Genomic DNA, 26,646 nt, shown 5'->3' with positions numbered 1-26,646 from the left:
TAATTTAATTAATTTAAGTAATTCAGAATCTACCCAGCATCCCTCCTCCCATGAAGGACAAAAGGAGTTTTGCAACAACTCAAGACTGACGATCTTCTGGCCTTCTTTTCCTAAAAGGCCAAGATTAGAAGGAAACCCCTGGAGGTCTCTGGTACTGATCAGAGTACTGATCCAGCCTGGCCTCGCCACCACCTGGCTGACCCTGCCTGGGTTAATGAAAGACATGTGGTGAAGTGTATAATACCATTGTCTGTCAAATCTGCTTATACGAGTGAGGGGAGCAGAAGGGATCCGGCTGTTGTGTGGGCGGAAGGGTGGATCGGATCATCTGCTGTGGATGATGGCTTAATCCAATCATACCGAGCGGATCACAGGAAGCCGATTCAATGTATTGCTGCCGGTCAGTTGGTCTGTCATTTGTCCTCTTTGGATAAACCTGAATCCCTCACTGTGTGTGTGTCGGAGCTCCCTGCTGCTGAAGAATCAACGGGACGCCTCATCAGTGCAGCTCATTGTGCTTATTTATGGATGACTGTGATGATGACGGACGATTCAAGAGCATTTCATGCTCCAGCAAACGTCTATTAAAGGAAGATTACAGCCTTCCACTTCTAGTTTAAAACAATCCCATTTGCTTTAATGCTATTTCTGAACGTTCCCTCATGATTAAAGATATTTTTACATCTCTTTAGCGGAACCTCTCAGGCTTATTCGGTCCAAATCAGCTTCATGCAGCAAAGAAGACAAGTACTTCTTAACTTTTTACTGTGGGTGAACACATACGTGGTGTTTTAAATGTACACTTTGAGAGAAGTGCCAGTGTTAGTCATTACTTTTCAGAACATTCCTCCAGCTCAGGCACCCAAGTGTTTGGCACCCAACGCTTCATTTCTGTGTAAAACGGAGAATCTCTTCAGTGGCTGCTCAACGTGAAATTTAGAATGCAACAAAACATTTGGATCTTTTGAGCGGACACCAACAGATACAGACATGCTAAATGTCAGATAAGTTGACTCGGTGTTGCAAAAAGTATACCATGAAGTCTTTCCATTCACGTGCAGCTTTAACCTCTGACCTTGCTGTCTCAATTAGCTTGATTAACTCCAGGCCACGAGGAGAAAATCAGGTGAATCAGTGAAAGAAAAAGCAGAAATGAAGCTGATTGTGTTCAGAAAATAAAAACAAAGAAAAAACATTGGAGTCGAAGCCATATGAGCTGCTTGCTCTGAAGTGTAAGCAGAAATCGATATAACACAGAAACATTTCAGAATCCAATATCCAACAGACTCTAAGAGGAGGAGGAGGAGAAAGAGAATTGGAAGAAAAGGATGAAGATGAATAAACAACTTGTTTGATTATTTATTTTTTTTAGAGAGCACAAATTGATGTGTGCACACTTTGGAGAAGCTGATGAGTTAACGTATAATCTTGGGGAAAACCACCCCCCCAAAAACCTGCATACGTCATTTATGTACGCATTGTCGTAAAAGCAGCTTCTATTTGTAGGCTTCAGAGATTCAAGTAGTCTAAAATAACTGTCTCTGTTAACATAGCATAACCTTCAAAACCTTAAAAACCTTTGTCTTGGATCCCATCTTAAGGGCGTAATTGGACGGCTCAAGACAGTGTCTGGGATTTGGTTAATGGTGTCACATAAAAAGCATAAAATACACAAAGTCTGGTGCCAGGTCTCAGATTATGAATGGGAGTTTATGTGAGAGCAGAGAAAACCACTGGTTCCCAAACACAAGTCCACAAGTGCCATGACGACACTTGTGGACTGACAGCATGACACATATTTTCAGAGTGACAGTTAAAGGGTCGAGCCCATCTCAAAATTTTGTTTGTGTCTAGTTCATCTTTAGATTTCAACTGATGTATTTATCGTGTCAAATTGTATCTTTTTTTTCCTCCTGGACTTAGAGAGAATTATTTGCATAAATGTTCCATATAGGAGCTTCTCAATGGGACTGTTATGTATTTACTTTGCAGCAGGCTGTTAAAACAAGATATCACACCACATTTGCACACCCTTTGTGTGAAACAGTACATTTTAGGTTTTGTTTATGCCCCTGAGCATGTCAATATTTTCCTTTTTTTTGTTTGTTTTGGATGCTTTCAGTTTAAAATTTGAGAAATATGTTTTGTTTGTCCATCATGCTAATTCTGTTGCCAAATTCAAAATGACAAAACAGTGGTGACGTTTGTAAATGAATGTATAAAAATATCGATGAAATATAAGTTGCAGTTGAACTTGCATAAGGGTCATAAATAACTCAGTTGATCCACTCAGTTCTACGGAGGCTTTAGAGCTGCAGCTTCATTCTTGACTTCTGGTTAAAGTTACTGTCTTTACATTCACTGTACAGATTTGGTGCAGAGCTACTCGATGCAGCCATGTGGACCTCCCCACTCGGCTTTCCTATATGCTTAACAATATAATATTAAATATAATAAAAAATTCAGAATATGTTGCAACACTGCAAGATTCAGCATTTTAAACTGAATAATTTAGAACTGCTAACCAACGCCTCACTTTAAAACCTACTTGGGGTAAATGTGCCCCCAAACTTTATATCCTGAAGGCTTCTTTATTGAACAAGACTGACAAAATGGACCAGTGATAAAACATGAAATATTCTCTATAGTTAAGTTAATATTCTTAATTAAATTCAGAGGTCTGGACACAGCCACATTTAAAGGACAGCTCTATGTTAAAAAAAAAATGACATTTGGCTTTCCTGGTTTCAGAGGGATTCTGTTCTTTTCAGTGCTCCTTCTTCTAGTGCAGCAGGCCGTAAGCTGCTTGTAGCACAAATCACATTTTAATTAGCTCCATTCCGGCTAACGACCTCCTCCTCTGGGATTACCCGCCAGCGTCCGTCTAATCCCCCTGTCCTCCGTCTTCTCTCCCCTATTTCTAACCTCTTCTTTCCTTTCCTCTCTTCCATCCACCTCCTTCCACACCGTGCTTCATGCATCACCTTATTCATCCTCTGAGTCACATCGAGGGGGCTTCTCCATCCCGCTAAAACTCTGATGCTTCATATTCTGCATACATCCAGACATTTTCAGCGTTTTCACACTCCACAGATTTCATATCTTTTGTGCGTTTCCCTATCGCACGCAGGTTTACTTCCATTTGCTCGGCTGCTGGGTTTGTCATATAAATAAAGCAGCCGTGCATTTTTCCCCCATTTCCTTTTCTCAGACTTTTTTCATTCATACATTTCCATATAACGTATCAAACTGAAATTGTCAGCTAGCTATTTGCCTCCTCCTCCAGTTCGTCTTATTTTTATTCATGTTCTGCAGTCATTTTGCTTCTATATCTCATCATGCTTTCTGATGAAATGTGTTGGCTGCTGAGTTGTGTCTGGATGAGTTTGAGAGAGGAGATAGGTTTGCATTTATTAACTTTAATACCCCGTTGTTTTGGTACTTTTAGTGAAATCCCTGTTAACCTGCATGCAGAAAAAAAATCACTGCTTAAGATATCTTGAAATACTTGCACTTACAAAATCTCCAATATCAAAGTAGAAAATAATATTTGCAGAGAAGAAATGCAAAAAACAAAACAAATCAACATCTTATATTTTAACAAGGTGTACATTAAGAAAGTAGATGAGTCCATTTATCATCTGGTCAAAAAGTTGAAATCCTTAACAAATCTGAGTTTCCAGGAGCAGAAAGTAGCCTGTAGAAAACCTTTTAGGACCTTCTTGGTCCTTTCAAACTTATTCTAGGGTTGACATACTGTAACACCACCAGTGAATTCTGGGTTTTGCCCATGATGTATTTCCTAAAGGAGAACTGTGCCACTCTATGGAGTAGGTTTTACTCAGAGTGCTGTGCCATGTTCTTTCAGTCATTATGTATTTCTTAATGTCTGTCTATACATCTTCCACTTTACTCTGTCACAGCCATAGCTTATAACAGTGGTTCTTAACCTGGGTTCGATCGAACCCCAGGGGTTCGGTGAGTCGGTCTCCGGGGTTCGGCGGAGCCTCTGCCACGGAGGTAAAGACGCACATGTGTAAAGTCGTGATGACGCCCCGCTTTGCCATCACTTGCTGCAGAGGATCACGTTACATTGCTTAGCTAATCAGAGCTGTGGAGGAGCACTGATTGAAGGAGTTCCACTCTCAGCATGGATTTGAACTTTTGTCTTTAATTTCAGCAAAACTCACCGTTTTTACCAAATTCTATAGTCTAAATCTGCTCCTTAGTTGCATCTTTTAGGGGTTGCTACTGCCTCTAGTGGTGTGGCGGTGGTAACACAGCTAATATAATTACATTACTAAATCAGAATACCACAAAGTATTTTGTGTGTCGGGGGTTGGGGGTTTGGAATAAGAAGGGTTCGGTGAATGCACATATGCAACTGGGGGGTTTGGTCCCTCAAAAAAGGTTAAGAACCACTGGCTTATAAGAAGCTACAAAGATACTTGAACTCCTTCACTTCAGGCAGAAACTTACCACCGACCCAGACCAGACATTCTCACTTTTTATGCTAAAAACCATGTAAAAAAATAAATAATAGTTTTGTATGTTCAATGTCATACCATTGTGTTGAATACAAGATACCTGAACATTCTCATCTGACTCTTTTTGATGTGAAGAACAAAAAGTCCAACTCTTAACTTTTTATCCCATAAGTTTGGAGGTTTGGCTACTCTTACGAGGAAGCTCCTTATGCATTTGCACCAAATCTAATGCAACCTGATCTTTGGGGATTTCCTGCTCATTTTCAGCGTTTTAAAAGCGAGTGAGACCAAATATATAAATCAATGCCACCATTGCTCCCACTGAGTTAGCTGCTGTGATGGAGACAGAAAAGAAAGAAAATGAAGCTAAAAGCCAAAAGCGTCAATACATGTGTTTTCTCTTCTGTAGAAACCTTAGAATAGAAACAGAAAACCAGAACTACAAGTGTGAACTGAAACTGCACAGAGAAACGTAGCAGCTGCCTGAATGTTAAAGTGAACAGACAAAGCAGAAACATAGCAAGAACCACTTTACTTATTTATGTGCTACCTCTACCATCAGTTCAGTTCTACAAAAAAATAAAAAATGTTTGCAGCCAGCCAAGACACCAACTGAGACTCCAATCAGCCTAGGAAAGAACCTTATTATAATGCAGCCTACTGATTCTGTAGCATTATAAACATCTGTGTTTGAGCAGCAATTTGATTTATTTATAAATTAATTTGTTCCACTGTGCAATACAAAATTAGAAATAATTTTCTATTGTGTCATTAATGTAAACCAAACTAAGGTTAAAAACAAAAATGGCCTTTAAATTCTTGTAAGTACTCTCAAATAGCCTATCATTACAAGCCTTTACAGGTAAAGTCACATTACCAGTTTAAAAAAAATCTAGTTTAATTTGAGGGGGGCTTTAATGAGGTCTAACATTTTAAATTGAAAATAGTCAAATGCTCAGGACGGCTCTCTCAATTAAATGATGGATTTAACTTAATCTGTTGCTTCCACACCTACACCCCAGCCCATAGTCACTAAATTAATTTATAGGACTGAAACAAATTGAAATACTTCTCCTTTTAATGAGTTAAGCTTTAAAGAACCTGAGCACATTTCATGTTTGACAACAAGAAGCCAAAATTCCTGAGCTGATCAGGACTCAAGCCTTTTCAAAAGATTCAGAACTTTAAACAGGAACTGAGATCACCTCTTCATGTATTTGACTGTTTATTCTTGGCCTTTAAGAAAGCATTGGATTTTTTATTTTTTTTGGCATTTTGTTTTCAGAAACGTTATAAACGTATCGCAAAGTTTAGGAGCCCTTACAATTCTATAAATAATCAACATTGGCTAAAAGGCATTAGAACAGCGCAGTTGGAGTTTTCATCCCAAACAAGAGGAATAAATTTGTTTTTCGCTTCTTCTCATTGTCCCAGAGTGAGAGAGGCAGTACGGTGGAAAAACGTATTAACTTAGAAGGGATTGTCATTGTATTACCTGCCAAATAAGTGGATTAGCAGAGGGTCAGTGTGGATTAGACATTGTTTTTTTTGTTCAATCTTAAAGTCACAATATAATCTTGGAGAATCCTTAAAACTTTGATCCGGAACCACAGGAGGGCCAGACGTCATCCTGCTGTGGATTTCTTAGAGGATCTTTCCATAACAGGCCGCGGCCTACGTTTGGAGCAGATGTTACCTCTGACCCATGTTCCTTCATCTGTCCTTTCCACCATGACCTGCCTGCTCTCTTTTGCTACAGTCCCTTCTGTACTGCCTTTCTTAGATTATCATGCAAGGCCCTTTTTAATACAACCAAAAGCATAAGACAAATGAATTATGAGGTTGAAACAAACTACAAAGTCACTTAAGGATTTGACTGGTCCTGGAACTGATTTTAGTCATCTAAGTTTGAATTCTAATAGGGATATTATAATTTAAAATAAAAATATATATATATATATTAGAATGATTAAAATAAAATAGGGATATTAGAAATTACTTTTCAGAGAGTGGTTTGCAGAGATGAAAGATAAAGAGGGAAAATCAAGGCATCTTGCCAAAAATTCTTCTAATCCTTCTGTGGAAAAGCAAACCAAACTAAAGGATTATATGTGTTTTCTCTGAGAGCTCTGGGTCTCCCTCTGGGTCTCCTTTTTGATGGGATGTTCCTGGAAAACTTCCAAAAAAGGTGCCCAGGAATAGTCCTAATGTGATGCCTAAAAAGGTTCAACTCCATGTTTCTCAGCCCATGTCTGGACAAAATCCAAGCACCGGACGGAGGAAACCTGTTTCAGTTGCTTGCATCCAGGATCTCCTTCTTGAGATCATAGTCCATCTCTCGTGACTGTAGGTGAGGGGTTGAATTTAGAGGTCAAATTATGAGTTTGACCTTTTAGAAAATGAGTCATTTTAAAAGGCTTCCAGTCTTTCCAAAAGATTCGACCCCAGATTAGAAAATTCGTGAGGCCGTTCGTCCAACAGGTACTTCTGGGCAATGTAGGTATAACTTCTTTAAGAAACTGGTTCATGAACTGTAAGTTATTTATTTTTTTATTTTATTTTTGTTTTACCTTGGCGTCATTTTTGCTAGATGTTGTGAAATCTGTTGTGTGTTTTTTTTTGCACAAGTGGGTTTAGAATGAACTAACTGTAAAAGACTAAAACATGTTTTAAATGTCCTGATATTTAATCCCCAAGAACTGAAGGAGGGGGCCACTTACATCCTGCCATGACAGCATAACCACTCTCAATGACATCACGGTAAAAAGCCTGAGGCTACGGCAGGAGCGTCACTGGCTCAAAATCTATATTTGCATGTCATTCAGCAAGCAGACTCATCCCTGCTTGAAAGTATAGTGTCATAAATAACAATGTGCACAGAGTGGTTGTTAAGCTCTGATTTATATGACAGCAATGGCTCAAGTCTATTAAAAACTGATGATGTCCGGTGAGCAGAGTTTTATGAACCTCTTTAACCTCACAGCCTCCCCAGAGTCACCTTCCGCATAAACGCATGATCCGTAGACAACCAGTATTCAAACCCGGACAAGTTTCATTTAAACTCAGATGGTGCAACAGCATGAAATGTGTAAGCTGAAGCTGCAGAGTGCACAAAAATGAAAACACTTTCAGACATCTGAATAACTTTGGTTAGAACAGTGTTGTAAATCTGTCTCCGGTTTAAACTGAAGATGGATCTGCAACATAGTTTTCACCAAAGCTATGATATATATACATATAATTTCTCTCTCCATAGGTTAAGACTTTTAAACTGGTTTATCTAGATGCTCTGGAGTTAAAACGTATATATAATTGCTTTGGGTTGACCATGGCATCTCTATTTATCTAACCTTTTGATTTAAAAACGACATCTGGAAACAACACATCTCAAACCCTCAGTTTTGGGAATCTACTAAGAGCCTAGTTCTCATCTTCCCACCAAATATACCCAACCTGAGCCTCCATGTGGAAGAGGTTCTATAAAGAATATTTATTTATTTATTTATTTATTTATTTATTTATTTTCACTTCTGCCAGAGGTAAGAACAATTTGATTTTCATTTAGACCTGAAGTTACTGAAAACAGTCAGAAAAGTGAGAGCTGCCAGCAGGAAAAAAACAAACAAACAAAAAAAAAAACAGCAAAACTTAGAGGCAACTCTGCTTAAAAAACATCTTTCTGGAAGGACAAACACTGAGTTTCTACCTCCGACCTTGTATTTAACGCCAGTACTTTTAAGTCAGGCCGAGCAGTACCATTCATCAATCAGGAAGAATGTTGAGCGGCAGCTTGGAAAATGCCCGAGCATGTTCCTTGTTCCTCCGTTAATGAGAAACAATATGGAGAGAGCGGGTTCAGTGTGTGATTTGCCTCTAAGCTGCTCATTAATTACTGAAAGCATTAATCTGTGGGACCTAATAGGTGATCAGGGGGCTGTAACATGGAGCAGTAGCATGTGACCAATGCTCACCTTAAGCTCTATGAGCCAAGCGCCCAACTCTACCTGCCCAGTACTGAGAGAAATGTTTTTAGTTAGACGGCTAATCGACTGAACCGATCACTGAGGTGTGGGCTGGAACATAGCAGAGAACATTTACTTTAATGCTCTAATTAAATTTGTGTTTAAACTGGACACTTTAAACCTTCTGCTACTTACTGGGTGGAATTGTTTTATTGTCTGGGCAATGTGTTTTACCTGCTTTCCCTTTCTTTGGTGCAGAATCAGAAAATATGCTTCTTTAGTGCATAGAGACCCTGGTAAGGCCGGAATTGCTGTCTGCTCTTGTGTGCTTATAGAAAGTATTCCTAGCCCAGTAGTTTATGTTTAGATGTCCCTGAGAAAGTTGCAGGTATCACAGTTATTCTCTTCAAAACTGCATAATCTTTGCTTGGTCACTTCTTGTGTTGCTTCACGTGCTTCAACACATTTGTGTTGCTTTTCTACACAAAAGGGTTTCTTACTTTTCACTAAAGTTGTTTATGTGAGTTCCTTGACATAGAAAAATACATAAAACCCAAATAAATAAAAATTTTCTGAAGTGTTCATGTTGTGTCCTCTAGTCCCCTACATGACTTTACCTTTTTCTGGCAACACTGACACTTTCTTTCCTTTGATTTTTAAGAAATTAACGTGAAAAGTTTCTTACTGTTGTTTCTGACTGATGCAACAATGATGATGTTTGTATACAGCAGAAAGGTGATGGCCAGTTCCTAATACCGGTGGCTGTCTCCCTGTTGCCATGGTGATCCATCCCTGCTGAGGGCCTCGGCAGGACATCAGGAAAACATAGCGAGACACACCGGGGAGTCTGCAAAGCGTGTGCACCTGTTTACCTGACACACTCTGCTCCATTAGCCCCCTGATCCCCTCGCCACACAAACACACTTTTACACACCTCTAGTCAGCCGCTCCTCATTAGTTCCCATGATGCAACGCTAACCTGGCAACCGGACTTGTGGCTACCTCCCCTGCTGCTTCCATGCTCTCATTGGATAAGTTCCCAGGGGTCACGGCCCATGGCTGCCCAATCTTACCCCCCACCGACCCACCATCTGTCCTGGAGCTGCCAGTGAGGAGCGGGCACGGCCCACCGGGAACAGCTGCCGGCGCTAACGGAGGTGGCTAACCGGAGCCAGGACGCGGCAGGAGGCGGCTTTAGCAGAGCCACTTTTAGCTCGCCCGACACTGAAGCAGGCAGTAGCTTCAGAGCGGACGGTCGAGCAGCAACTTTGATCTCTGAGATAATCTGATGCGAGTTACTATGATTAAACTGAAATCAGGGGAACACTGACCATTATTTGGAAATTCAAAAGTCATTAAAAAAGTATGTTCCTTCTGGCATTTTTACCATGTTAAAAACTGCCATTCATTCCATATAACAAACCAATGTAAACTAGTCCAAGCTGGTGAAATGGAGAATAAAAAAACTTTTTAAAAATGTTTAGCAAATTAGAAATCTTAGAAGGCTTCACTAATATTCAGCACCAGCTGAACGGATACTTTGCACAACAACTGTATTACTGGGTTTCTACTAGCTTTATTTTTTGTCTGTTTTGTTTGTTTTTTACATTCTTCTTTGCAAGAACGATTAAAGCTCAGTCAAATTGGTTGGAAATGTTCCGTGAAAACTAACTTTCATGTCAAGCCATTGACTTTTTTTTTTTCTTGGATTTGGTTCTGGACTGACTAAAGCATTCTGACGCACAAATAAGCTTTGATCTAAACCACTGGAAATTAAAACTTGGAAAACGTTTCTTTTTTTTTTTATCTCTGGCTGCACTTTTAGAAAACAATTAAAACTTTCTCATATGTCTGAAAACTATCTTCTGCAATATTTGTTTCATCCACAATGTTCCATAAGGAAAATCAGGAATGATGTCGCAAAACAGGGTAAAGGAGAAGAAATTTATCAACAAAGAAAATACTTTTAGATGAATTAGCTTCATAAAAGATTTTCATCTTGGTTTTCCTAAAACTCTTTATTTAAATTTATCTCAACAACAGGCCAATCTGTTTTGTGGAAGCACATTAGTCTGGTCCTGAAAATCTGTTTATGCTACATTGATGTGCATTGTGTGCATGTATTATTACATGTAGCATTGCAATCATCAATACTTTGTATCTGTCTAGTCTAAACAAAATCTCAGTATTACAAAAATATAAAAAGTATAAAAATATACTTTTGCTCTGTATAAAGTTGAGAAAAGTCAGGTGGGACAACATGCTGAAATGTCATGTTGAAGGATTTTTACAACTTTATCCATTAAAATCACGTATTTGGTCCCTAAATTTGACACATTTCTTATATTTGTGAAAACACACATCTTGTGTTCAGAGGAGCTACATTCGCTGAGTAACCTTTAACACCTGGAGAAGTGAATCCATGCCTCTGTGGGATTTTTCCCTCTTTCACTCAGCAGGGAGCTCTTTTAGATTTCAAGTGCTTTTATATTTCATGCCAATAACGAAAACTGGAGCTGACAGAAAGGACAGTTTGACAGTTTATTCCAGCAGCAGTTTAAGAGCAGAGAAGGCGAACTCTGAAAAGAATACAGAGCAGCTCGCTGTGCTGAATATTCATGAAGATAGTAATGCACGTGGCCTCTATTAAAGGTTACATGTCTGGAAATAAACTAATAACGGAGGGGGACTTTTGAAGAGTTCACCTTTAGAAAACAGAACCATATTATTCATTTGAGGCTCACTGTTCAGTGTTATCTAAATGATAAGGACAGAGTTATGGTGTGCTCAATAAACTTGACAGAAGAAGAAGAAGCAAAGAAGCAGTTTTTGTTGTTTTTTTGTAGTATTCAAACAGTTTTACTCACAAACACAACATTAAACAAACTGATTTCTGCAAAAATTACGTTAATCAAACCCAAACATGAACAGGTGAATAAATTAACAATGTCTTCTTTTTTTTTTATCAATGTTATAACTGATTTCTTTTCAAAGTATTTTTTGTAAGTTTCTGAATGACCTCTATGATGTGGAAAGAGTTTCATCAGAACTTCTTCAATAGCATCAAAGCCTTTTAAAGTCCTCTCAGACTGAACAAATGTTTCCTGCAATCATACACTCCCCTGTGATTGGATGTGAACTCAAACGATGAGAAGCTATCTTAACCCAGACCTGAAAGATGAATAGAATGTTATACATCTTTATTACTACTCACTCTAACAAAGGTGCTGTTCCGATCTTTTGTTTTTACAGAAACTCCATCTGTTACAGCCTTCACTTATGATCATGAGAAACAGAAATGGGTCTGCAACATAAGTCCTTGAGTTGAACCGAAGACCTTGCACCGCCGAGTTCAAGAACTTCCACTCTGGCATTTATATTTCCTCTAAACTCAATGAAAGCGATTTAAGGGGTTTGGGAATTTGATCGGAATTTCTACTTCCCCCCTTTCACAGCTAGAATCATGTAAAGAGTGATCATAGTCATGTAGTAGCTCTGACCTGTAATATGCAGGTTAAATACTGTTATAAATGAAAACCCCATTGAAAAGTACATGTGTTAGATTTTGTTATGAATTTAGAAAATATCTAGTTAAGATTATGCATAAATGCCTTGATGTAGAGGGTGGTAATGAGTACTCCATACATTTTCTGTTGAATTGTATACAGTTTCATCCATCAATGAACTAGTAGTACATTTTTAATCTTGTCTTTTACACTCAAATTTTGCTATATTGAATGATTCTTTGTAAAGATAAGTTTACTTTACAGGCTGGCTCATAGGTATATCTCTTTTGGTTTAGGAACTACTTGGTGTCCTTGAGAGACACCAAACAAAGTTGGTAACAACAGAGAATTACGCGTACCTGCATACGCAATGAAACACTCGATAATACAAGTTAAGTTAATGGATGAACGGAGACAGAGATGGATGGATTGATGGAAGAATGGACAGACAAATGGGTGGATATATTATTACACTGATGGATGAATAGACAAATGTTGGATGGAATGATAAACATTGTATGGATGTATGGATGGATGAGTTACAGTTGGAACCTTGTTAAGGAGATTCTCAAACCTAAAAACAAACAAACAAAAAAAACCGAAATACCTCCAGCAGCTTTGAATTTGACAAAGCAAAATCATAGGTTTCAGAGTTCCTGCGCCCACAAACACACGCACACACACACGTGGACGCACTCTCACTATCTATATCTCAGTGTAACAAAATAATCCAATCATGGACTCACAACTGCATCTGTGCGCTGCAGTGCTCAGCTCCAATGCCACTGTACATCAGTCGAATCCTGGCCGGGCTTCGATTTACAGCTACTGCCAAACACACAAGTGCACACACACACACACACACACACACCTTCTGTAGTGTGCTGCGGCCACCACAGATAAGCTCAAATAAACAACAGAGCTAGAAAAATAAATCCACCTCCCTTCTCTCTTTCTGTCTCCCAGCGGATGGGAGAGGGCATCCAAAGAACACCTCCTGTTACTATAAAGCTTCTTGACATCGCATTCACTAACACATAAACACACACACACTGATACAAATAGGAAACAGAGAGGGAGGTATGGTTCCACAGGGAGGAATCACCTCTTCTATCGTTCTACAAACTCCTTTTATCTGCTGGCTAATGAGGAGCACACACAAACACAAAAACACACACTTAAGAAGCCTCATGCATGCACACACCTCCTCAGGACCGAGGTTTCATCAGAGTGTCTCTCAGCGAGTGTCCCACTTCTAAAAGGACCACCGCTTACATCGTTATGTAATGTTTTGGTTGAGGATAGTAGATGTGTGTGCAAGTGTGTGTCTGTGTGTGTGTGTTAAGCTCAGAAAACCTTTGAACACTCAGCCTCTTTCCTCAGCATGACGTGTTGTAACACTACAGGCTCTAATGAGTGTGTTCATGTAGAGAAGCTGTATATGTGTGTCCAACAGCATCTCTATTATTAGTCAGTAAAGAGCATTTCTGCAGAGCAAGCGGTTGCCAGAAAAGTGGATGAGCTATGCCGAATGCAAGAAAAATTCAGGTAACTTTTGTTTTGTTTAGTTTCGGTGAAGTACACACCTCTACATCTCTCAGATGAAATCAACTCAAATAAAAAAAATTTAAAAAAAAGAATTCTACTCATGTATTGATGCTCCTAAACCCACCTCTGTCCCTTTAATCTCTGGAATGTCTGACCTCAACAAAGTAGTATTTGAAGACTGCATTGGCGATTCAGAAAACAGGATTGGCAAGTTTTTGAGTCTACAAAATCTACTGATATGGTGTCCTAAAAGTTTTTTTTTTAATAATTCCAACAAGGGAAAAATAATTTAATTCACCTATTCATTATTTTCTGTTGATTTTTACTGATGTAAGGGCAGGTTCAGAAAGTCAGACTACACCGTAGCTCTGTGACAGTATCCAATTTCTCTGCGGTGAACCCAATAGTCCTACCAAATCCTGCGTGTCTAGAAAATGGCCAATGACTCATCCAAAAAGCATCCTTATTGCATGTTTGAATCATTTCCCCTGCAAAGGTGCGATGTTTCTATTCAGAGCTTCTCACGCCCCTTTTTTTTAAAAACACTGCATAGCCACCTCACACATTGTGCTCATTTCAGCTGCTGGTATTTAGTACCTTCCTCTTTCAGTCATGATGATTAAATTATTCTGGTTGAGGCAGAGATTCACTTCTGATCAAAAGGGGTAGCTCCACTCAATTTGATTTAAATTAACAATTAGTTTTAAAAACCGAATAAGATGCAGTGAAACCACTTGGAGACTGGACGTCTAAAGTGGCACAGCAAAAATGCAGAAAACTTTCCCTCACATCTGATGGGCCTTGGGAACCTCAAAACCATTCGTAAAGTGTGCAAGTATGAGAGTAACATTTTGGAAAGAAGATCTTGTCTTACAGAATGACAACTTCAGACTCAATAAACAGTGTGTTCCTTTTACAGATCTTACAAATTATTTCCAGAGTTTAATGAGTAACCACACATTATTTACATTTAAGTTACAAAGATCTTCTGAGTAAATTTTTTTAATATAAACTTCAAGAATGGGGCAGTTACCCTGGATTGGCAGACTGGGGTGGTGGTCCCCCTGTTCAAAAAGGGGGACCAGAGGGTGTGCTCCAATTACAGGGGAGTCACACTCTTAAGCCTCTCTGGTAAGGTCTATTCAGGGGTCCTGGAGAGGAGGGTCTGTCAGATAATCGAACCTCGGATTCAGGAAGAGCAGTGTGGTTTTCGTCCTGGTCATGGAACACTGGACCAGCTCTACGCCCTCAGCAGGGTCCTGGAGGCTGCATGGGAGTTCACCCAACCAGTCTACATGTGTTTTGTGGACTTGGAGAAGGCGGTCGTTTCCGGTGAGAGTTGGACTCCGCCAAGGCTGCCCTTTGTCACCGATTCTGTTCACTACAGAATTTCTAGGCGCAGCCGAGGTGTTGAGGGGATCCGTTTTGGTGGCCTTAGGATCGCATCTCTGCTTTTTGCGGATGATGTGGTCCTGTTGGCTTCATCAGATCGTGATCTGCAGCTCTCGCTGGAACGGTTCACAGCCAAGTGTGAAGGGGCCGGGATTAGGCTCAGTGCCTCCAAATCCGAGGCCATGGTCTTGAGCCGGGAAAGGGTAGAGTGCCTTCTCCGGGTCAGGGGGGTCGTTCTGCCTCAAGTGGAGGAGTTTAAGTATCTGGGGATCTTGTTCACGAATGAGGGAAGAAGGAAGCGGGAGATCGACAGGCGGATTGGGGCAGCATCTGCTGTGAAGCGGGCGAGGTACCGGTCCGTCGTGGTGAAGAGAGAGCTGAGCCAAAAAGCGAATCTCACAATTTACCGGTCGATCTACGTTCCCACCCTCATCTATGGTCATGAGCTTTGGGTCATGACCGAAAGAACGAGATCACTGATACAAGCGGCCGGAATGGGTTTCCTACGCAGGGTGGCTGGACTCTACCTTAGAGATAGGGTGAGAAGCTCGGTCATCCGGGAGGGACTCAGAGTGGAGCCGCTGCTCCTCCACGTCGAGAGGAGCCAGTTGAGGTGGCTCAGGCATCTGGTCAGGATGCCTCCTGGACGCCTCCCTGGTGAGGTGTTCCGGGCACGTCCCACCGGGAGGAGGCCTCGGGGAAGATCCAGGACACGCTGGAGGGACTATGTCTCTCGGCTGGCCTGGGAACGCCTGGCCAGCCGGGTCTCCCTTCTGAAGCTCCTGCCCCCGTGACCCGACCCCAGATAAGCACCAGAAAATGGATGGATGGATGGATGGATGGATGGATGGATGGATGGATGGATGGATGGATGGATGGATGGATGGATGGATGGATGGATGGATGGATGGATGGATGGATGGATGGATGGATGGATGGAAACTTCAAGAATCGCTCACTGCACTAGAATCATTCTAAGAAAAGTATCAACTCATTGAACATTTCACGCAGACAACCTGAACACATCAAATACCTAACAAAACATCCTAAAGAACCCTAAAATCATGTATGGTTCCAAAATATCTAAAAATTAAAACCAAAAACTATTCAAATGACCTGTGAATATCCACTCTCATGGCTAAATCCTCTCTAAAGCCAATTAGGCTTGAACTACACATTCAAGAATCCCATCAGACATTCCCAAAACTTTACCCCCCCCCTCGACTATAAAGAACCCCACACTCACTTGGATACTAATGCCTGTAGGAAAACATTTGAAATTTGCTCAATAAACGGACCAGCATTTACAAAGAAATACCTTTTATTTTCATAACACAACTTCCAAGGTCTTTTTTTATTATTTAATTCTTGGTACTCTGGGATCTATTTGGATCTTTTCAGTAGTCTCTAGGCTTCATTAATATTTGACATAACAACCATATTTCCATTGACAATCTGCTGGGAGCTGCTGCCTGCTCAGTGCAGCTAGAATTTTCTTTTACTTTGAGAAGATAAAAGTTTACAAATGTGGGAAAAACTAAAAATAATATGCTATTTTCAGGAGAATACAGCTCAGTCCAGGGAGTTTCTGACAGGATAGAGGCGAACTGTTGACCTCCAATCATTACCCACCCGAGAGAAGGTAGAGTAGGAGAAGGAGGAGGAGGAGGGAAAAAAAGAGGAGGCAAATAAGAAAAGCAGGGAATGAGAATCCCGGAGGAGGAATGAGAGCAACTAAAGAGTCGCTTGAAGGAGGTTAGAAGGAGATGGAGACAGTGGGAGGCGATCCGCTTCACTGGGAAGAATGCGTGACCTCTTGAACCCTTTCCTTGTCCCATCGGATTTACAAAGTTTAGAGGAACTAGGGTTTGGCTGGGACTACATAAAGAATATGAAGCGTTCCCACATAATTATAAGGACAATAGAAAAAGGTCACGAATTATCTTTGTTTTGTTTTGAATGGAAACAAAAACCATCTGTGTTTTCAGTAACAATTTAGACAGTAGCCAAACTTTTGATAGAAAGTTGGTCACATTTTAAAATCTGCAGGATCAACCAGGTTCTTAGAGCTTAATAGGAGACATGAAGGTAATTAGATTTACGTTGTAATGTCACATTTCTTTAAATGGGCATTTGCATTTGATTAAAGAATATAAATGTTTGCAAGAAAACATTTCTCTTTAATGGGCCGAAAACTTTTCCATCCATCCATTTTCTTTACACCCTTGTCCCCAACGGGGTCGGGAGGGGTGCTGGTGCTCATCTCCAGCTAGCGTACCGGGCGAGAGGCGGGGTCACCCTGGACAGGTCGCCAGTCTGTCGCAGGGCAGCACAGAGACACACAGGACACACAACCATGCACACATACTCACACATCTGGAGAGGCCAATTAACCTGACAGTCATGTTTTTGGACTGTGGGAGGAAACCGGAGTACCCGGAGAAAACCCACACATGCACAGGGAGAACATGCAAACTCCATGCAGAAAGACCGGGGCCGGGAATCGAAACCAGAACCTTCTTGCTGCAAGGCAACAGCTCTACCAACTGCGCCACTGTGCAGCAAAACTTTTCCAGATCAGAGTAAAATCGCTGCTTCTGTGCATTGAGACACTGAAGTCTTTTGGGCATGTTGAGGATGATTTGTGGAACCCTTTCCTTGCAAAGGACAGTCATGCCTGTTTCTCTGAAATTCGGCCTTTGGACAGACCACAGACCTGGTGGAGAGATTATGTTTAACCATCTTCACAATTCCTTAGAGCTTAAAAAGTTTTCGATCATTGACTAAAACTTATATCTTTGGGAAAACTTAGGGTGTATTTACAACAAGGAAGTATTTCAGTCTAATTGTTTGGTCAGGACCAAAAGTGTACTTCTTTTTCAGTTTGGCATGGTTTGCTTTCCATTTTTGCAACCAGACTACAATTTGTAATCAAAGTCAATGACCATTGCTCCGACTGGACAAAAATGGCAGAGACGGGAAAAAAGTACAGACCTTGGAAAAAATAAAAAAAAATAAAAAAACTTGAACAGAAATGCAGCAAGCATTTGTGTCGTTATTATAACTCCAATAGCATTTTGAATGTCAAAATAAACACAGGTTTCGCGATTTGATTTGATATTTTTGGAACGGTGTCAGCAAATGCTCACTAAAATTTGAATGAAACGAGCTGCTCTGTGACCCCTGACCCACGACATGCAGCCAGCGGCATCGCTAAGCAGAAAGCAACGGATCAGGTACGATTTCAGTACAATCAGAACATGCAGTAGCAGCGCTAGAAACATTGAGCGCTGATTTTAACTGTGATGCCCAACAACAGTGGCTTGTGAAGTCCAAAAGGTAATTGATGCAAATCAAGGCCAGTCTGTATTCACACCAGAATGTACGGCACCAGACATGAAAAAAGTGGGTCTCGGTCCAGTTGTTTGGTCCATACCAGAGTTCACTTTGGTACACCTGTACACAAGGTCCAGGTCAATGTAGAAAGAAAACAAACTCTGGTCCTTAAATGAGTCAGGTGTGAATACACCTTTATAATGTGTCAAATTCTTGCAAAGTCAAAGCAAAGAAAAATTAGTCAAAAGCAAAACACGCCTGCAATTCATCCTTATTCCACCCTCAACCATGAACGGGAGTCATTTTCAAAAAATAGGCTCATTGTTCATTGTTCATTGCAAGGCAAAAAGAAATAAAAATAAAAAAAGTTTTTTAAAGAATTGAAGCATGGATTTAAGATTTCAAAATATAAAAGCTATTGGAAAGGTCCATGAGCACTTTGCATATTTTTAAGGTGTAAGGATCAGGCCGCAACAAACATTTCTGACCCCAAACTCAGACTGAAACCGATATGATGCGCCCCCATCGTCCACATCATTCTTCAATCTTTTTCACAAGGAGATGAAATGTTTTTACATTCAAAACGATCCCTCCCTGTGAGGCTCGTCTAACTTACAACACATGTGTCAACAGAAGCAACGCTAAAGCGGCTGACGTCACTCTGCAGGCTGCTCTCATGGCTTTATCAGGAAACCAAACTGGGGGCTGATTAAGAGCCGAGATAGAAAACCTCACTGATGTTCTGCATCTCTCATCCGAGTGTGCTCGGTCGAGTTTGCAGCGGTTTCTACAGCTCTCAGTCTGATGCAATCAGCAGATAAAAAGCCTACATGTGAGTGAGTGTGTGAGTGAATGCAACCACACATACACACACATTTCGTAAGGCAGCTTGTTATGCAGCAGCTTCTCTTCCTTTTTTGGATCCTTCAATCGTGAATCTATTCACTTTTTTTTCATCTTTTCCTCCAATTTATGAGTGAAACGAAAAAAAGACAAACAGGCAATCAAATCCCACACACCTCCCCCATTTCTTCCTCCCTCGCATTTTGGTTTTTCTCCTTTTCCCATCTGTCCATCCCTGACAGGAAGTGGGTGCATTAGCCGAGTGAAGACCGCCTGATGGAATTAACTTCCATTATCTGACCATTTGCAGAATGGAGAGTAGCATAAAAACGCGATGGAATAGGAAGACTGAAGCGATAGCGAGCTATCACCTCACAGAACAAACCACTAAATGTATTTTTCATGTTTGTGTTAGGTTTTTATTTGTCCATGCGGCCGGTTTGGTCAGACAGCGAACCCTGAAGTCTGGAATCCTTTTTTAGACGACAAATCTTATTTAAAGACTGAAACCTGTCTGTCGGTGCTTTAGAGCTCTGCTGGTTGCTGCCAGCTCTGAGCCCTGCTTTTCCTGCTGAAGATGTAAAACTTTCAAAGAAAGAATGGCTCAGTGATTTTCTGAAACAGCTGAACACTGTGCTTTTTAATCAGGCTTAAGGCCTGGGTTTATACTGAAGTGAATAAAGACACAGCTAGCATATTTCTCAATGTGGGATTGGGTAAAAAATTATTTTATTATTATTATTTTTATCTACAAGTTTTACAGAATGAAATAATGCAATATGATAAACACATAATGAGGAACAATAATGTTTGTCAAAGAATAATAATATTGATCTGTCTTCTGTTTCAGCACAAAGTTATTACCAATGAAATATACACAAGTATCTGTAGAGTCTTTAGTCCTTATTTATCTCGTTTCCCAGAGGTAAAAAGTGTAAATCTACATCAAATGTCAGGGCTAATAATATAGGATCAGGATAAAACCATTAGACAACTTTAATGTGACATATATATTGTACAATTAAACTGAAACAAATAAATGAATAAAAATATGCCAAGAGGCTGACAGCAAGACTGAGGAAGCAGTAGAAATATCCAACAACAACTGGTGGTGTTATCATGTGACAACCATATCCTGTAATCTCCATATGTCTGGAGTATGGAGCAAGGCTCCAAGAGAGAAGATTTTCACTCTGGAGAAGGCATCCAAGTCTGACCAAAATCCCCCCAAATCTTGGTTTTGTTAAGGTGGATGAAATTACAGACTGTTCCAAATATAAGTCAGATTGCACATGAAATCTGCAGGCAAACATCAGATGAAACAAGTTTCCATTATTTTAGCCTCACAGTGTGGAATAATAAAGGAATAGCTTCATCCAAAGAAAACTTGAGCTTTGTAACAGATTACCTGAAGTCGAGAACTGAACCTAACACAATACCCATCCCCAGAAGAGGGATGTGGACAAGATTTAAACGTTTGCAAGGCAGTGTGGAAATCTTACCAAGTTAAAATGTAGCATAATTATCGAACAAAGAAGACTGAATGTTGAAATTAAATCAGGAAGTGCTCTAACTAAACCCAAAGTCAGGTGAAAAAAAACGTTTACTTGAATATTATTGGCTTTAAAATTACTATCTAGATTGTTTCATATATTTACTTAGTAAACTGAAATATCTAAGCTGCACATATGCACTTTAAAGATTTTTGGTTTTTGTTTTGAGATTTGTACTTTTTTACAATCTAATATCTCTACTAATCTATGAAATTTTGAGCATATTACTTGAGATTTCCTGTTAAGCTCATCTAAAATGACCCAATTACCCCTAAAAATATAACTTCTGAAACAGTTTCTCTTTTTTTATAAAACACATTCTAACATATAAATGTAATCTTATCACCATTTTTTTTTACCTGATCAAATTTTTTTATACCAGTTTTTGAATCATATATCAATAAAGTAGTTATTGTGTTTAATTATATCTCCCAGCATGCTGTTATTTTAAGTGCATTCAGGAACAAAACTGCAATTGTTATCTACAAACAAATCGAATCAAATATTGTAATCAAAATATGTTGTACATTTCAAGTTGAGTTAGTATACAATGTAAGCAAAGATAAATATATGTATATATATTCTCTGTACTTTCCCTTATTCCTGATGCAGAACCAAATAAAAAACCTAGATTGTGGGAAATATCTGAGGGAAATAGTTAAAGTCCAAGCTTTACTCTGATATAAAAAAAAGATACGGAAGGAGCTGGCATGTTTCAAGTACAATGAAATGGCATCATCAGGAATGAGAAGTGATGGAGAGTAAAGTGTATCAGTGGGAGTGTGTTAATCCTCGGAATACAGGCAGTAATCTGTTGACCTCTCAGCTCGCACAAAGCACACATTTCCTTTGGAAAATAGAAAATAAAACAAGAACATCTCCAGCCCAAACATGTTTAACCATCAAAGCACAAGACTGAAACAACATCATCGACTCCGAACCTAAAACTGACCTTAATCCAGTGTGTGAGGAGTCAGCTACTTTCTCCTGGTCTTTATCGCCATCTCATACACACACACACACACACACACACACACACACACACACACGAACACACAGGGTGGCAGTAGCCTGTGGGTGTGCAAGCAGCTGTGAATAATTGTGTTTACAGATGGTATATGTGCGACCTGTGGGTTCAACGACACTTCTCAACCCCTCGAAGAAAGACAGAAGACAGCTGTGACATTTAAAGTGAACGTCTCTCTTTCCCTTCCTCCATCCCTTTCCTTCTCTCCTTCCTTCTTTTATTCCTCCGCCTGCTTCAACTTCGTCACCTCACTTAGTTTAATTGGCAGAAGTGTTAACGAGGCGTTCCGAGCCAAAGCAGAACAATAAACAGCAACATAAGTAAGAAAAGATTGGCGAATTGCTGCTTCAAAGTTTAATTTGGTTCCATGATGTAGGTAAATTGGCTGTTTTATTTATACTTCAGGGAATGTCGCTTTAGACACTAAAAGCCACCTGCTAGCGTGCATCATTATCTAAATGTAAAGTTATCATGCAGAACATACAAGTAGCTCTTATTCCTGTCTTGTTTTGATTCATCCTCTTGCAATTCGCTGATTATTGGGATAAATTACGGCTTTTACGCTCAAGATGTTCTGTGCTTTAAAGATTTAAATGAGGCTCATCGAATATGCGGCGGAGATAGAGGACTGTGGATGGATCAGTCATAACCATCTCTGAATGGTTTCATATTTGTGCAGCAGTTGCAGAAAAAAAATCTGGTCAAAAAGATTCAATACAATCTCTCTTCAAAACCACAGAGCAGAGAGAATTTTTAAGCACACACTTAATTTGTTTTTACCGATCTTGATTGATTTGCACATTACTTCCAACAGTCATATTTAACTGCCTCCCTACGTACTGCACGGCTGGCTCATAAAGCAAGAGCGAGATAAAGGAATTCCAATTCAAGGCATGCAGAGAAACATCGTAATTTCCCGTTAGCTGATATGCAAAAGCGTGAGACAGCTGAACGCTCACATAAATGCTATATCTGTCAATCAGTCAAAATCTATCTGTAAAGCATTTGTCACACAGAAAAGAGTAACAAAAAAGTAGCTCTCACCATTTTAAAGGTTAAAAACAGACAATCTTACTTTAACTACGTTGTGATCAAAATAAGTGCCGTGTTGAAGCTGTTTTTAAATTGAAATAACGAGAATGAATAGGATTTTTTTTTTACCATCTACAATCCTTTTCCTCTTTTTTCAGTAACAGTTCTGTCTTGAAAATGACACACTGTGTCTGAATGTCAGCATAAATAAGAAAAATAAATAAATCAAAACTGAATATTGCTGGCAGCTGAAGTGAAGGAGTAACACAAACTTGGGATGAACCTAAAATGTTCCGGCTGAATTAGATCAGGAAAACATTTTCAATCTAAAACCCTGTATCTTTCACCTGTCTTCAATTTGTACAGTTACAATGTCAGCCTTACTTACTAAAGATCTGATCAAATAATTAAATCCTCAATTCACTCAAAGTAACTTCATTCAGTTAATCATAATGAAGTCCATGTTAAAGTTTATCCTCAATGCCAAAGACGAGTTGGACATTTTATTAGGTACACCTGCGTGAATGTGTGAATGGCTGAATGTAGTGTGAAGCGGTTTGGGGTCCTGTGGACTTGATAAAGTGCTCTGTAAATACAAGCCATTTGCCATTTACACCTGCTCAACTGCTTGTTACACAAATGCTGAATTAAGCAATCACACAGCAGCAGCTCAGTTCAGTGAGGCATCTAGATGAGGGTGAAGACAAACTGCTGAAGTCCAGTCCAAGCATCGGAAAGAAAGGGATCGAAAGTGGCCTTGAATGTGGCGTGCACAAGATAGGCTGGTCTAAGTATTTCAAACTGTGTTGATCTGCTGGGATTTCATGGATAACCATCCTTCTGGTTTCTTAAGAATGGTCTGAACAAGAGAAAATATCAGGGACAAGTAGTCGTGTGGACAAAACTGATTTACTGGGGACGTAGAAGAAAGGGCAGGCTGGCTGGAGACTAGATGGAGTCAAGCGGTAGATAAATAATCTCTTCTTGCAATCAAAGTGTACAGAATGCCATCTATAAACAGAACACAAGTCAAATCTGGAAGGACATGGGATTCAGTGCCAGAGGACCACAGTGGGCGCCACTCCTATTAGCTAAGGACAGATGTTTAAGTTTACACAAGGTCACCAAAACTAGATAAAGTAGTTTGAAAAAAATCCTGCCTGGTTCAATGAGTCTTGATTTGAGCTATGACATTTAGATAATGTATTTCGAACTAAGCACCCAAGGATCTAACATAGTATTACCTAAGATTTTATATCAAAATCAAAAGTTCAGGTGTGTGATTGTGGTACAAAGGCAGAGGAGATGTTTTCTTAGCTTTGGGCCCTGTAGTATCACTTTGCATTTTTTTAACACCAGAGTGTGGCAGAGTATTTGGAAAGACGTGTACATCCTTTTAAGACCATATTGTAAACATCCTATGATGCTTATTTTGAGCAAGCTAATCCATAAAGCTCAGATCATCTCAAATTGTTTATTTTTAATATGATAATGAGTTCCATGTACTACTTTGGCCTCAGCAGTCACCACATCTCAAACCAATAGGGCACCATTGGGATGTGGTGAAACTGAAGATTTGCATCATAGACTTTAAACAGTCAAATCTGTATGAACTATGTTCTGCTGACATGTCAGAATTCATATTAGGAGTGTATGTATGTTTTAAATACATTGTTAAATCAATGCAATTTTAAAAAAGACAATTCTGAAAGAGAAAGTTTGTCCAAATCAGCAAGTGTACCAAATAAAGTGGTCAGAGAGCTTACATTAAAAATAAATTATCCAAAGCAAATGAGAATAATTTGACAAAAAAAAATAAAAATTAGAGGACAATAATAAAGAAATAGTGTTTGAGTGCCAAACTCTTAGATGTACTAAATTATCAAGCTCATTGCTAGATGAAAAAGTTACATTTTGAATTAACACTGGGTGGAACTGAGGACTAGTTCTAGAACTGATGCAGAAGTTTTGTGGGATACACAATATGGTTTCTCACCTAAACCAAAGTTTGACATTTTCTGCCAATGCCCATGATTTGTCATTTGTAGTAATCTAATTCATACCCTTACAAAGGGAGACACTCGTAAAATTGGGACATTTCTTGTTGCACGTACCTGTTAAATACAGTCGTAAAAAAAAAAAAAAAACACATAGGGAATGATGAAATCAGGTGCAAATCCCTAGTAGCTTTGTTCCTTTTGCATCAAAACAATGAAATCAAAAACTCACCTAATAAGAGTGGTGGACAACAAATCAGTTCACACTTTGTTTCAATAACAAAAAGAGAGAAAAACAAATTTAAGAATGTAGCATCAATTCTCCCATTCTCAGTTTTATTGCTTCTGTCATCTGCTTTAAAAGCTAAAACACTTCAGTCAGGTTTGCACCTGTGGGGATGCTAGCATCATAGCACCTCTAAATGTGTCAGTAAACTGGATAAGACTGATTTTCCCCCAACCTGTTGGCAGTTTAAACACATTCCAACGTGTTTTCCTTTAACAGACTATGGCAGGCTCAGGAAGTGCTAACCAGTAAAGTCCAGGAGCCATGAGTGCTGCGTATGCGTGTTTCCTGTTAGCCACCCTCTGTGCCTCCGTAAGTGGAGCTGATGGAGGGTTGAACTAAGTATGATTTACATAATTGGGATGTTAATTTGTTAAGCTGTGGGAGTTGATTATGTTGCATATTGATTGTGTTGTGCTGCTGTGAGGTCGCACACCTCTTTAACGAAGGTATACAGTGTGCAGAGCAGGGAATTGTGGGAATTTGATTACATGTACAGTGTTAGTTTTCCTGCTGACAAGGTGAGTGTGTGATGAAAAGTGTGTAAATGCACGCCGGTGTGTTTCTAAATCTGAGTATGTGTGTCTGCTCCCCTCAGGGTTGATGAATGAATGAAGGAGGTGAGAAGAGGAAAAGAGGGAGGGGAAACTCCACCTGGTCTTACCGTTCTCCGGGTGTTCCATCTCGCCGATGCTGCCGTCAGGTGTGGTCCTCTCGTAGTGGTCTTCTGGCAGAGCTAGTGGTCCGATCCGGGGGCCCGATGACGACTTGGAGCTGGGGGTCTCCGACTCCTCCAGGCCACTGTCGTAGTAGCTGTGCTGGGACGCATCCTGCAGATCCTGGGCCTGATTGGAGGTGGAGAAGGTTACTCGGCGGTGGGGCAGCTGAAATAAGCAGAAAACAAGAGGCATCAGAGTATTGCTATGTGCTTTTTCATTAAGACATGCTCTTCTTTATTCAACAAGTTTAGCTTGATTCAAGTTTGGTTTGGTCCTGTGGCTTGAAGCAGTTACATTTCATAGAAATGCCTCCCGCTAGTGTCAAAACGGGAGTTGCTAATGGATAGATGGGTGATTGATTGTGTTATTCCGTCCAGTGTTTTGATTTACAGACCAGTCTGCTAGACACATTGACCTCAACAGCAGATGCTCTACAGCCAGTAAAATTGATCACTTTAAAAGAACAATTGATAGCGTCTGAAACAATGCCAGCTTATGCCGCGCTTCGTCCAATACGCCCCAGCCATTCAGTAGTAGCAAGTTTGCTTAAATTTAACTCATACCAAATGGCTACTATATTTTGAAGTCCTAAAGTGGACATAAAAAACAAATATCTCTATATATATAGTTGTATGGATGGAGGTTGTATGGATGAAAATATTTTCTGGCTTGAGAAAATACACAAACAGTAATCTCTTGTTACAACCAAATTATGCAGAATACCATCTCAAAATATACAGGATGCAGCAATCTCAGGCTGGTTTCTTTAACATGACAATGACTTACTGCAACATGAGTGTCCTTTATGGTCACAATTTTCACAGTATGGCTCTGCATTAGACAAACCTAAAGCAACTAAATAACTTTATCATCTTAATGTGGAACAAGATCTCTTAAAAATCTAAAATTGTACTGTCTACAACAATGTGGAAACAAGTATGTAAATAAATCTTGCACA

At 39.8% G+C, this 26,646-nt stretch overlaps 1 protein-coding gene across 6 annotated transcripts in view; it reads right to left on the bottom strand.

Annotated features, from left to right (window-relative positions):
* LOC103471465 (protocadherin-1) overlaps positions 1–26,646 on the bottom strand; it is a 202,408-nt gene that overhangs the window by 71,782 nt on the left and 103,980 nt on the right. For 3 of the 6 annotated variants that reach the window (XM_008420488.3, XM_008420492.3, XM_081611649.1), the window contains one exon: positions 25,634–25,853. In XM_008420488.3, the coding sequence (XP_008418710.1) occupies positions 25,634–25,853 (220 nt within the window). Of the gene's footprint in view, positions 1–25,623; positions 25,854–26,646 lie in introns of those variants that run through there. The other 3 variants (XM_017307087.2, XM_008420493.3, XM_008420496.3) reach the window with 2 other exon arrangements.

The sequence above is a fragment of the Poecilia reticulata genome, chromosome 10, assembly GCF_904066995.2.
Source record: "Poecilia reticulata chromosome 10, P_reticulata-male-v2, whole genome shotgun sequence".
NCBI classification, from domain to species: domain Eukaryota; kingdom Metazoa; phylum Chordata; class Actinopteri; order Cyprinodontiformes; family Poeciliidae; genus Poecilia; species Poecilia reticulata.
Note: the sequence above shows the minus strand (reverse complement) of the source record. Positions and strands in the feature narration are given on the sequence as shown.